Genomic DNA, 13,791 nt, shown 5'->3' on the forward strand with positions numbered 1-13,791 from the left:
AAGAAAAGTTATCTTTCCAGGAAAGAGATGGGCCAAGAACTCACAACAGAACCTGCCCTCATACCACTGACAGCAAGTACATTACCACTTTCATAATCATTAACCCAAATATTCTGAAAAGGCAAACTGGTGCAACAAGAATTGTCTCTTCTTGCTGCAACAGCCTCAAGGCTGACATAAGCAAATACAGCTGCATTAATTCTCTCCAAAACACTCACAGATATAACCGTCTGGAAGGCAAAATTATTATCAACTTCTTGTGCAACGTAATTGTAGGCTCGAAGGAGGGCGACCCCAGCATCTTGTAAACCATCAACATCTTCAGAGTCATTAACCACAAAAACCAGTCCAATCCTATTAACAAAACAAAAGAAAACAGAATAAAATCCAAATCAGATACTCAAAAGCACAGCATCTGCAGCGGAAATGTTTAGGTTTGTGAACACCGGTGACAATGACCACCACTAAATACTACCGATCCTTTATCAGTGGTTGAAGGGATGTAGGAATGAGCTGTCAGATTGTGCTCTTTCCCCTACAACCCCTTCCTCTCTTGATGCACAAATTAACCAAGGTTAATGCTAACCAGGGTTCAATCCTAACCAGACAATGGAACTAACATCAAGCTCTGGTTTCAAATCCTGAGTTAGGAGCCAGACCTGGTCAATATTAACCATGGCTGACATTGGTGCAGACATGGACTGAGCCATGAATCTGGCTGGTGTGAAGAAGTCATCCATGAGGAGGAGACATTGTTATACACAGGCATATAATGTTACATCTGCATCATTCCTCCATGTCTGTGGTATTTCACATGTGTGCAAAACTCACACATAAGCATGTGCCCCATATCAGATTTCCCACAGCCAGTTGGTACAAACCAGGACCTCCGGATACCTGCCATCAGGTGATCAGACCCAAAAGGCTCCTCTCTCATACAGTTAGGAATAAGAGGTAGTGGAGATGCACATTACTCAGCTTCAAAAATAAAATTGCAAGTTCCACACACAGAGAAACTGCAGCATTACCTCAATGGTATGTGGTTACTAAGGAACATTTCAGCCACGCTAAGCAATTCCGCCGAGCTCTCATGGGACGGGTCTACGATGAGTACCTAAAAGTCGCAGCAAAGTAAGGATTCAGATGCCATTACATCACTTCAGAAGGACTAGAACCATGTTTCACAATTTTAATTTTAAATATGTTTTAGATCTCTCTATGGATTCTTATTTGTAAGTGGGTTTTTATATTGGAACAGATATACTAAGTTAAATATACAGGATTATCTTAATCTTAGTGGGAAAATTTATAATAGAAATTAATTAAAACATTGCATACAAATAAAATCTTAAGTTGCCCAACTCTGGAAATCTTAGAGTGAAGTTCATAGACCAAAATAAGATACCACTTACAAAATTATGGAAGTTTTTCCTTATTTGTCTGATTACACCAGGGAAAGTAGGGCGCAGCAGCTCCTGGACACTGGAAGGCCAAGAATTGTATCTGCTGTCAACTTCAAGATTATTGATCCACTAAAAAGAAAAGAAAGCCAAACAATATAAATTAAAAATGCTTGTTGCTTGTACTATTAGAACTTATTTCAATTTAGGGCCACTATTTAGTGATTCAATTGCAGTGGAAGTAACTGAACTGTATGGATTCGTACGTTGAACTAAAATAAGGTTCAAGACTTGCCTCAAAGAATTTACACTTCAGCGAAGAATGTGCACAAGGATATATAACATACTGTGAATAGTTTTTTTTTACTGATCGATGGAAATCTCACCCCACATACTCACTGAAATAGCAGCACTTCTGATATCTACAGCATAGTCAGAGTCCGATGGCTGGATGTTCAGCTTTAACACATTGTGCATGGAAAGGCCAACGATTCCCAAACTATGCAGCCCTTCCATAACACGAGCTTCATTCCTCAAGACATCAAACAAACTAGAAAGAGCACAGATCAGACAAAACTTTAGAACACCACTGGCTGATAATACTGTAGCGTCTTATATTGCTATACTGTAACCTCAGTTAAGAAGAATTTGAAGAGTTCATACCTAAATATGTCCTGTGTGTCTAGATCTATGTGCAGCCCATTGATGAACAGGGCAGAATCCCCAGACTGTAAACCTAAGGTTCCTTTGAAGTACTGAGGGAAAAGTGCAACAAAGACATTAATAGACTTTTTAAAAATACAATATTTTAATAATGCATAACTTTAGATCAAATCTTTTCAAAGTTGTGCATTTTAAATGTTAACTGATCCCAGAAATAGAAATTCAGTTGGTCCTGCCTTGATAGCAAATCAGCTATCAGTATTAATCTAATGCAGCACGAAGTGTGAATTGTCTTATGATAAAAATAGAATGATGAGGTATTAATAGAGTGATCCAAACCCCTGATCCACCACACAGGAAGGAGTCTGGATGAGGAGGTTTCCCTTTACCTGTATTCATGCTCTGCCATTAGTGGGGCTCACCTATCAATGAACTTTCAACTGAACCTGGAGCAGCCAAGTACAGGTGACAACCATTTTGCACAGGGGTTCCATTCCTGGCCCCTGCACACCTCGGCAGAGTGCACATAAACCCAACCCGCCCCCATTCTGCCCTGTTCCGAATCTAAAAGGACCCACGCATTGGTGGACATGTGCAAAATGGTTGCTGCCTGTATTCATTGGCTTATAAGTACCACCAAGTTAATCCAGGCCTCTCTGTTGCACCAACCAAGAGCTGGTGCCACTAAAGTAAAATATTTTCCTACCCATCACAACTTGCACCCTGCCTGGCACAAGCCAAGAGGCTCCAGATGCCATGGTAGCTCTGCCACCTGTTAAGCTCTGCTGCCAACCACCAGGGATTTGGATAGCATGCTAAATTAGGCCTGCTGACTGCCCATTCTTTGATGATGTGGAGCAATTACAAGATGTGCTCCCATTTCAATTACTACTCTTCTTTAGAGCATTCTAGGTTCTATGCAGACATGGGGAAGTAAAATGAATCAACTACTTACTTGTCCTCAAGCAATCTACCTACACCAGGCATGGCCAAACTCGGCCCTCCAAATGTTTTGGGACTACAACTCCCATTATCCCTAGCTAACAGGACCCAGTCTTACCTTTTGGCTCTGGTCAGAAAGGGTGCTGGCCGATCGCGCCCGCCATCTTGGGTCGACTGCGCATGTCCACCCAAGATGGCGGGCGCGATCGGCCGACACCCCTTCCGACCGGCACCGGACCGCGCCGCGTTTTAAGGCTGCAGCGGGCGAACAGCAGCGCTGCTGTTCGCTCGCTGCAGCTTTAAAACGTGGCGCGGTGTGGTCCGGTGCCTGCTTACAGTGGTACCTCGCCAGACAAATTCGTCTTGCGAAAACAGCCATAGACGAATTCGTCTCGCGAGTCAACTAAAAACTCGCAAAACCCTTTCGTTTTGCGAGTTTTTCGTTGTGCGAGGCATTCGTCTTGCGGGGTACCACTGTATTTAATGGGCCTTACCATACTTTTCCGTGTATAACATGCCCCCATGTATAAGACACCCCTATTTTTGGGGACTCAAATTTAAGAAAACAGGTGGAGATGGCTCAGAGTTGTTGAGCTTTTTGGGGGAGGATTGTATAAGACGACCCCCACTTTCTAGCATAATTTTTAAATAAAAAAACCTAGTGTTATACACAGAAAAGTACAGTACTTTTGAGTAAACATGTCTGGGATTACACTGTTAAAACCTGTTATGCTGAACTGTAAGTGGTTATTTGTATTCTGATATCTGAACAACATTCTCAATGTCTGCCCCATTGTTTCTAATTGTTGTGACAACCCAGTTCCTCTGAGGTAATTCTTTTCTAGAATGGGACTCTTCAGGGAGCTTGTTAAGACAGCATTCCTGATATTTTGCACATTCACCCTGACATTTCTTACAGTAAATAGATATGCTTTGGAGTACATTATTCCCTTAAAGATAGAGAGAAAGTTAAACACAATATTATGCAGCAGATACAATTACACTGTGACTTCAGTCTTAAGCAGAGATAAAGAAGTCAATTGAGCAGATTGTACTGCTCTTGCTGTGCCAATTACTAAAGTTTCTATTTGATCCCCAGAACACACCACAGAAGCCACTAAGTTTCAAGTCTGACACGCACTGGGACTTATTCAAAAGCAAGGCAAAACCCGAAAGGCCAAGTTTTCCTTGAGTAACTGCTTGTGACTATTCCTTGGGAAATATCCAGATAAAACCAGTTAGGAGCCACTTGGCTCATAGTTTCTGAGCTTGTAGAATATAAACCTTGCACAGAACAGTGTTAGGGTTCACTGGAACAGATTCCCTCAGAAGGCAGTGGACTCTTCTTCACTGGAGGTTTTTAAGCAGAGGTTGGATGGCCATCTGTCCTAGATGCTTTAGTTGAGATTCCTGCATTGCAGGGGGTTGGACTAGATGACTACAGTACAACCAGAAACCAACAAAACATTCTGGACATTCTGGAAGAAGAACAGCATTTCAAAGTATTTAGAGCTCGATAAAAAGGTACTTTTTAAATACAGAGAGGCAGTGTGGCTTAATGGCTAGTGTCAGCCCAGGAGACCTAGGTTCAAATCCCTATTTTGCCAAGAGGCTCCAATACAATAAGGCTCCATACAGTTACCTTTTGGTTCTCTTCAATTTCTGATCTGAGTTCTGAAGAAACAACTGTTTTTGTTATTGCCCTACAGAAACCAAAAGAGTCACATGTTATCATTAATTGCCTGTCCTACCTCTTCTTTTGTTTTTATATCTGTTCCACTCCAACATGTCCCACTAGGGCATACAATTGTTACAAGTAAATAGATACTGGAATTCATACAGTATAGAATACATTGCAAATGCAAGGACAACAATTAATCTATTTCATTTAAGCTCTGTAGTGCAACCAATGAAGAAAAAAATATTAAACCCTACAAAGTTTGACATCTTCAAAATTAGTGCCAAAAATGATTTTACAAGTATTAAGTGCCTTTAGCTTTTTAATCCAAAAGGACACTTACCAGGAGGAAGTTATTATCCCTTAAAAGAGATAGGTCATCTGAGCCAACTATGGACTTAACATCTCTTATTTAATAGAAAACACTAATATGCACTTAGATTACAAATGCTATAGTACTGATGATTCAGAAATACTGATTTTTCAGGTATAGCCTGCCCCCCTCACTGAAGATTTGATCAGTGCAGGTTGTTGTTGGCTGTATAGCTGCCCAATTATGTCTTTCCTGCCCCCATTCCTGCCCCTCGCAAACCGATTATGAATGCTTTCCTTATTCCTGGCTGAACGCAGGCATTTTTTCTACCTCCAGCGCCTTTTCTGTATATGTGAATACTTTCTGCTGCCAAATTGTCTCTATTTTATCAGAGAAACACCTTCCATTTTAATTGAACTTCCAAGGTGGCCATATTTAATATTTTCAAATATGCAAGGGGGATTTCACCACCAATTCATTCTATAGTTTTCAATGTATTAAGAGCAAAATTATAGCAGAGATGTTGAAAGGCAAATTTTCCCTTTTTAAAATTATCTAATTCCACAATTGCTCGTTGCCAAACTATCAGTTAGCTGGTGGAAGCTGGATGGACCACACTGGGGCAACCATTTCCCCACAAGTAAGGGGGCCAAAGTAGTTTGTTTCAGTTTCAACAACCAGGATCCCCAATATACTCTGAGATCTTTTATCACTTTCACCAAAGAAAACAGCACAATAATCTACATTTGCTTAGCAGCAGCACCAATTACCTAGCCTTTGTGGGAAAATTCTGACTTAGATCTTTCATGACCATCAAAGCATCCACCGTAGGAGCAGCCAGAATACGGGCAGCAGTTTGGAAGCTCAGATCTAAAATTGAAAATAGTTCAATCATAAGCCAGTCCTTCAAACCTGGAACATTATAAAGCTTAACTCTGCTAGGTGCCAAGATCAGCCTAATCTCTTGAAGCTCTTAGACACCCAATTATTTCTCTCACGCACTTTGATGAAACTGCTCACATGGCTGAAGCAGAGTTCACGCTTAAGGGCATTCCTGGATCAAGCCAGCACATCCACCAATGTTTTGTTCTTAGCAGAGTACACAATTCATACAACTGGATATAATGCTGAGAAACATTCACCAGTTGGAAATGAATTAGAAGGATTTGGGAATTTTACTGTGCAGGTTTACTCAGAAGAAAATGCCACTGCATCCATTGGGGCTTACTCCCAAGTGTGTTCAGGATTGCAGTCTTTTGTCACCTTGAGTTATCTATAATGCAACTATGAGCTGTAACTATAATGCAGCTGCGAAGAATGCAAGTGGCAAAAAAGAGGCGGCACCAAAATAAGAAGAATGCAAAAGGAGGAACTTGTTTGCTTAATGCCAACTAACAGAGCAATCCAAAACCCAGGCAGGCAGTGGCAGGGTTGTGTTGTCACCACACTGGCAGCCTTCTTGCTCCTACTGGCCACAGCAGAAGAGGCAGGCAAATAAATCACTGTGGCGGCCTGGAGCTGGTGCAATGTTTTGGCTCGATGACATCACAAGGCAGCAGTGGGGTCTGCTTGGGATCCAGCAGTGACAGTCATGGGGCTGTCTCAGTTCCTTCCCTAGAACACCCCGTTTAGGGGCTTTCCATGAGCTACCACCAGGTGGAATGAGGAGCTGGGAGTTGATGCTGGAATCACTCTGTGGGTAGAGGGGCACCTTCATCTAATCAAAGTCCACCCCAGCCAGGCACAATGGGGTTTTGGATTGAAGACATAGAAGATGAACTCCAGGTGAATGCTTTTAGGAGCAAAGTTTTCTTCTTCAAAGTATGCAGAATAGCTGAAGCAGTTTGCAGAAATATTGTACCTATCTGGCACCATGAGGAAACGACTTCAGCTATTCTATGTAATTCAAAAGTTTAAGATGGTTGCTGAAGGAGGAACCTGTGCTTTGAAATATGTTGACCTGTAAAAAATGCAACTGCATTCAATTTGGTGCTTTGCACAAAGGAGAAATGCCTTGGGGTGGGGGGTGCTGATGGAAAGTGTCTTAGTGCTTGTATCTGTTCCAGGAACGGTTGCATTTATGGATGCTTCTGCTGACACAAGAGCAGTTCATAATGAAGTCATAATAAATTTATTTTAGTGTGTGTTTATAAGGACTTAAGTGCAGCGTAAGAGCTCCTAGGAAGTTGAAGTTCGCATTTCAGATTTGCAGGAGAGGGGTCTAATATGGATACTTACCTTGTAATTGCCACACTTTTAAGGGTGCCATTTCATTGGTGCTTTCAACAAGATGTTTTCTTAGTTCTTTCAGTTCTTCTTTCAAGTTGGGGTGCAACTGCCTAAAATAAAAAAATGAATTAAGAAAACCTACATTATTAGGAAAAAAAACAACTACCCCCAATAGATGTGGATTTGGGTCCCTTTTCTTAATATTTTGTAGGCTTTAGTAGGAAAATGAAGATAAGAGTAACAGAGGAAGCTGCTGGATACAGTTTAGTTCACCCATCTAACTCAAGATTGCCAACACTGAATGGCAGCAGCTCTCCAGGGTTTCAGGTAGAAGTCCTTCCCATCCTCACATGCTGATGCCAGGACTGAACCTAGGACCTTTTGCAAGCAAAACATGTGCACTATTACGGAGCCCCCTCCCTTCAATGTTCTTTATGTATTTCCTTGCAAGTCAGTTTCTGGAATGCTTCAGGTGGAAAACCAAAGGAAAACGAACAGGTTTGTCAAGAGCATGACGTACCTCAGTTTTCCAAATAGAAATCCCTGCACTTCATCAATGGGGTCATTTTCACCTATTACTGTTGCGTTCACATCTGCACCTATAGAAACATGAAAAAAAACTCCTGATTATGATACCATTTAGGAAACGATCAATAATAAAGAGTCTGATAAGCTTTGCAAGCCTTCAGCACACAATATTAACACTTCAGACAGCCGTAACAGCAAGCACATCTTGCTTCCAAGATAAGTAGACAATTGCTGCAATTTCTTACCGCAGGCACCTAAGTGTGATGGGGTCATTTCCTGGTGATGGGGGAACAGTGACAGTCCTTGCCTCTCATTCCCTGAGGGTTTTATAATGCTACTTCTGTCAACCAGTGAATAATCTGGTGCTGCTCTCCACTGCCATTGTGAAGAGTCTCAGAGTGAGACTCTTCCTCACTCTGGCTCCAGAGGGAGCAAACTTCAAACACCTTTTTCTAAAGAAGTGGCTTGTTGCACAAAAAAGGACAGAATGACACTCATTCTGCCTCTGCATGTTTTTACTTGGTAGCCAATACCATGCTAGTAGGATTTGAAGCCAGCAAACTGGTGGAAGGGAGGGATTAACACAAAGTTGTAACACAGATAAAAATTACAATGGCTTTTCCTTCATTTAAAAAATGTGCTACTTTTCATGCACCACAGCTTATTATCATAAAAAAGGATCTGCAGGAGGCAATTAAACATGTGTTAGGCAGCCTTGCAAGGAAAGCAGAAGGTGAAGAAGGAAGTGTGAGGCAAGACCCTGGAACTGGGTCCTGAGGGGAAATTGGGCACACAGATTGCTAACAGCCAGGGAGAGAGCAAGTCCAGACAAGCTTCCCACTCCAGCTTGAACTGGGAACCTACACAATCCTGCCACGTCAAGGGAAGCTAATGGGTTGCCTGGGCAAGTTGCCTCATCCTAAAGTACATCAATATATGCATGAACCTTCCAACCCTTAAGAGTATCAATCCAAAGGTTTCCTAGTCGAGTTTCAGCAGCTCCTGTCAACGTGCAATCAATTCCAGAGTGATTGCTACTCAATGTGTTTTCATTTATTATTATTTAGTTTGTTACAAGCCATTTTGAGCAGAATTTCACAATGGAAAGGTAGTATATAAATAAATATGAATGGTTTAGATTACTGCAGCATATTGCTAATATATCCTGAAAGAGAGATTCAATCCTAAATAGAATAACAATGAGAGCATATGAAGAGAATTTGAAAAACAACTTCGTAACATATTCCAGTTCATGGTGGAACCATCACTGCTCTTAAGGTAGGAATTCACCTTTCACCTGGGTATCATCCTTGGCCTTATATTCTGTGCTTTTAATGGCCAGCTCCACACCATAGCCTGACAGGTAGACTCTTTCTTTACTTGGATTCTACAAGAGAGAAAGGAGTAAAAGCAAGGTAACATGGGTGCAACAAGACATTTGCTAGGTTTATCTCTCCCAACTTCGCCAGACCATAATCATGGGCAGTTGGACCATCCTGATTTAAACTTGGAACAAATGCCCAGCTGTGTTGCAGCTCTGTTATAAACACCACCCACCCTCTCTGTGATAAAGTTGCAGCCCAATTCAGAACTCCAACTGGTAGGAGGATGAAAAATGTAGCTTCCATCTAATAAGCTCTTGTAGTGATTCCTGCTGTCTTGGTAATGCCTCTCAGCTGGAAGAGATGCTGGTATTTACATATCTGGAACCTCAAATTTCATTGCACATTACCACAGAAGTCATAAGGGGCAGTGAGAATACAAAAAGAACTGTGACCATAATTATTCTGAATCTATTACCTCTTCAAATTGAGAACTAACAGCTTCTAGATCTTTAAAACAGTCAGTCTAGATTCAGCTTCACAGTTGTCTTGTACAAATAGAGGATTAAATCTTTGAATATAATCAGAAAAGATAACCCCTCTTCAAAACACACAAATGTTGCAATATTGAAAGCAATCAAAAACTGGCAATATGGTTTATATAAAAACACGTATGATTTTAGAACTCAATGCAAAATATTCTTGAAGTTTCACTTAAATAACAAATATTGTTCCTGAAAAATACTTTAAATCATGTGGTCTTCCCTAAAATCGTTTTGGTACTTACAGAAATGTAATGCCTAAGAATGTAGGTGATTTCTCCAGCATTGACTTTTGATACAAGTAGTCTGTGAAATCTAGACATCTCCTCAGAGCCAATCTCAGCATACAAGATTACCACAGGACTTTCAGGGTCTGAAACGGGGTATTTGTGGTCGCCTTTGAATATAAAAGGCTTTGGCCTAGAACAAAATGAACACCCCAATATAAATACTGTGCTTTAACAAGATTAGATAATGCTTATGATTACACTGAACATATAGAAGAGACATTAATAGGTAATTATGACAGTCCTTATTCTAATGCTTGAATCATTAAATGTGATTCATGAAGAATTAAAGCAAGATTTCCCTATGGAAATCCCAGCACTTTATTGCTCTGCTTCTCACAATTATGGAACTGAATGAATTCCTAAAATGGTGTAACTTATAAAGCCACTGCAAATGGAGCTGAACAGTATGCGTTTTATAATTGTAATGGTTTTATCTATTTGCATCCTGCTCTGGGACCTTATGTCCAAAAGTAGCAACAAGTTAAGATTGTAATCAATCATTTAATCATAATATTTATAAATCACCAACTCATAAAACTAACTTAGTTGGTCTCTAAGGTGCTACTGGAAGGAATTTTTTATTTTATTTTGTCATAAAAAAATAGCAAAGCAGTGTACAATAAAATTATTTAAACATCATGAAACTATGAAATCATAGAAATATGTAATACAGAACAAATGACCATCACTGAATCAGATTGCCCTATTTTACCAAAATAAGAAGCAGCATGGTTGATGCCTTGGTACAAAATAAAACTACCTTTCTGAAGCTGTTTGTAGAAGCATTTTGAGTTCATCAGATTCACAAGTCTTCTCTCCATGTACAACAAAAAAGGCATTACATCCCTCTGGTGGGGGCTCATCAGCTGCTATCTGTATTAAAATGGATCTATTATAATAAGATGTCAAGCTTTTTGTGGGGGGGGGAGGAATTGCATCACGGTCATAGTAACAAGATCACAAGATACACTGTGCTTCTAATAGATTCATCTGTGCATTGTCATTTTTGATCCATATGAACAAACACTACAGCCACTGAATCACATGAAAAAAAACTGGCCAGGACTTGTGGAATGGGGGCATTTGCACGGCTTTTCTGCTTCCAGTCCAGATGGATACCAGTGAGGAAGGTAGTATAAACGTCTTAGATTATTTCAAAGACAAATACCACACAAAATAAATATCACTCCATTTTATAATCAACCAAGAAAGGTCTCCTGTCTTGGAGCTAAATGAGAGAAAGAGGGATAATCTTACAGCAACTTTTTTTCTTCCCTTCCCTTCTCCCCCATCTCTCTCCCCTCTTTTCTTTCTCTCAGTCTTATTTTGTGTTTATTATTAATGTTTGGCAAGCAACTAGTGAGGAACGGTAGGCAAACAAGATGGCGGGCAGGATACTGAAGCAGTTTCCTTTGCAATTGCAAAATGAGAAGTCATTCCTTTTAAATTTAAGTTTTTGGGTTTTTTTTACAGGAACATAAATATCCATGGGGTAACTTTTGCAGCGCTGCTACCATGCCCAATACTGCTCTGGGCAGTGGTCAGGAAAGAGGTGGAAGACTGTCAATGCCTAGACACTACACCTAACCTTGGTGTCTAGGCTGGCAAGCAATCAGGGAAGGGGATATTAACTGTCCATCAACATATTACCAGCCCCAATGTACACAGGATAGTCAGTCATTGTCAATATGGTCAAACACAAGGCTTAGGTTGCTAGTTCAGGGAGAGAAGACACCCAGTGTTTCCTTTTGCATTACTGTCTGTTTGAAAACATGAGAATTAGAAATGTTCCAAAAGCTATATACTAACCTGCTGGAAGGCTTGAACTGTAGCTGAATAAGAGCGCAAAGACAAGGCAAATTTCAACAAGTTCTGTTGCAAAGGTGAAAGATTCTGGGAAGCTGCTTGCAGCATTGCATAGTATGAGGAATAATCAGTACCTGCCAACCCACAAAGTAAACTATTTAGTTTTCAACGCAAGTGGAGAGGGATTATTAAAATGAGCTATAAGTGTCATGGTTCATACAGTGGCTTAGGAAGGGTGAGGTGTAGGGGGCGCTCCGCCCCGGGTTCCAGGGAGGGGGGGTGACACTCCCGGTCCCTCCCCCACTGCCCGGCACCCCATCCGTGCTTCTTTACGGACGGGGCAGCCCCACGACCCACCGCTTGCTCGCCGCCTCGCAGCAGTGCTGGCCGGATGCATCCGGCTGGTGCTGCTGCTCCCGTGGCCAGCCGGCGAGCGAGCGGCAGGTCATGGGGCTGCCCGACCCGCCGCTCACTCGCCGGCTTACAGCGCCGGCTGGATCCACTAAGCATGCCCGGAAATCCACTGCGTATGCCACTCTTAAGCCTTAAGAGTAGGCTTGTATAACTTGTGACTCAGCAAGATGAACGCTGTCCACTATGTATTGTGGCCTGTCAAAATAAATCTGAATTTCCAGACCAAAGTAGGCAGCAACACAGATAAAGGCTCTGAGAGTGGGGAAACGCAGCTAGCAGTTTTATTTGGCTTGGTCAGTCACTAAAGTTCTACAGATCTGCCTTAAATGGCCAATTTATATTTGCATAAGCTTTGACTGGTTACCATTTTCTATTAAGGTGTAAAGCATAAATGAATATCTTTACTATTTTTATATTCAGCATTATTCCACAAATGGAATGAGAAAAACAAGTTACAGTCATACCTCGGTTCCCGAACGCCTTGGGAGTCGAACGTTCCGGCTCCCAAGCGATCAAAAACCGGAAGTGAGTGTTCTGGTTTTCGAATGTTCTTTTGGAAGCCAAACGTCTGATGGGGCTTCTGCGGCTTCTGATTGGCTGCAGGAGCTTCCTGCAGCCAATCAGAATGCATGCTTTGGAAGTCGAATGTTTCAGAAGTCGAATGGACTTCCGGAACAGATTCTGTTCAACTTCTGAGGTACGACTGTATTAAGTGTTTGTCATTTATACCAATGAGCCTTTACAAAGAATTTAGCACAGAGTACCCTATCTGATGGGGACGTGAGTGGCGCTGTGGTCTAAACCACAGAGCCTAGGGCTTGCCAATCAGGTCAGTGGTTCAAATCCCTGCAACGGGGTGAGCTCCCATTGCTCAGTCCTAGCTCCTGCCAACCTAACAGTTCGAAAGCACGTCAAAGTGCAAGTAGATGAATAGGTACCGCTTCGGCGGGAAGGTAAACGGTGTTTCCGTGCGCTGCTCTAGTTCGCCAGAAGTGGCTTAATCATGCGGCCACATGACCCAGAAGCTGTACGCCGGCTCCCTCAGCCAATAAAGCGATATAAGCGCCGCAACCCCAGAGTTGTCCGCGACTGGACCTAACGGTCAGGGGTCCCTTTACCTTTACCCTATCTGATTACAAAGCAACCAAGGAATGCAATACTGTAATTACCATCATGATTAGATGATCCAAAGTCCTGACAGGTTTCAACAAAGCTCCAAAATTTCTCTTGACCTTCTTCTGCTAAAAATTCACTGAAGAAAGGAGGGGAGAAGAATCATTACATTATGTTAAGTTTTGTTTGTTTTGGGGGTTTGTTTAAAAAAAAACTATGACACTGCATTTCACAAGTCCAGATACAAATTCCATTCAGTTATTAATTCACTGGGTATTTTTAAAGCAAGACACTATCTAAGCCTCCCTCATTTGTAACATAGGGACACAAATGATATGGGATATTACATATGTAAACTGCTTTTTTTTAAAAAAAAAAAAACCATTGAGTTAGCCATCTTGCTTACCTTGCTTCAAGTAATAAAGGCGTGGAAAACCACTTAGTAGTCAAAGAAGTCGTCACTGCTTTTGAATCTGCTTTTACTAGGGAGAAGCTCACCCATATTCCAATAAGTGCAGTTAGAGTTCCCATCTTATAAAAGAACCTAGAAA

General features: G+C 41.4%; 1 protein-coding gene across 3 annotated transcripts in view; it reads right to left on the reverse strand.

Moving 5' to 3' along the window:
• Positions 1–13,791, reverse strand: part of UGGT1 (UDP-glucose glycoprotein glucosyltransferase 1) — a 39,381-nt gene that overhangs the window by 23,819 nt on the left and 1,771 nt on the right. For all 3 annotated transcript variants that reach the window (XM_033149965.1, XM_033149963.1, XM_033149962.1), the window contains exons 2-16: positions 13,647–13,784; positions 13,297–13,379; positions 11,717–11,847; positions 10,668–10,780; positions 9,863–10,037; positions 9,044–9,140; positions 7,746–7,824; positions 7,235–7,335; positions 5,767–5,866; positions 4,648–4,708; positions 2,064–2,155; positions 1,800–1,950; positions 1,413–1,532; positions 1,029–1,114; positions 219–354 (exon numbers count right to left, since the gene is read on the reverse strand). In XM_033149965.1, coding sequence (XP_033005856.1) covers positions 219–354; positions 1,029–1,114; positions 1,413–1,532; positions 1,800–1,950; positions 2,064–2,155; positions 4,648–4,708; positions 5,767–5,866; positions 7,235–7,335; positions 7,746–7,824; positions 9,044–9,140; positions 9,863–10,037; positions 10,668–10,780; positions 11,717–11,847; positions 13,297–13,379; positions 13,647–13,771 — 1,650 coding nt within the window. In that variant the 5' untranslated portion in view covers positions 13,772–13,784. The remainder of the gene's footprint in view (positions 1–218; positions 355–1,028; positions 1,115–1,412; positions 1,533–1,799; positions 1,951–2,063; positions 2,156–4,647; positions 4,709–5,766; positions 5,867–7,234; positions 7,336–7,745; positions 7,825–9,043; positions 9,141–9,862; positions 10,038–10,667; positions 10,781–11,716; positions 11,848–13,296; positions 13,380–13,646; positions 13,785–13,791) is intronic.

Source organism: Lacerta agilis, chromosome 5 (genome assembly GCF_009819535.1).
Source record: "Lacerta agilis isolate rLacAgi1 chromosome 5, rLacAgi1.pri, whole genome shotgun sequence".
In the NCBI taxonomy this organism is placed as follows: domain Eukaryota; kingdom Metazoa; phylum Chordata; class Lepidosauria; order Squamata; family Lacertidae; genus Lacerta; species Lacerta agilis.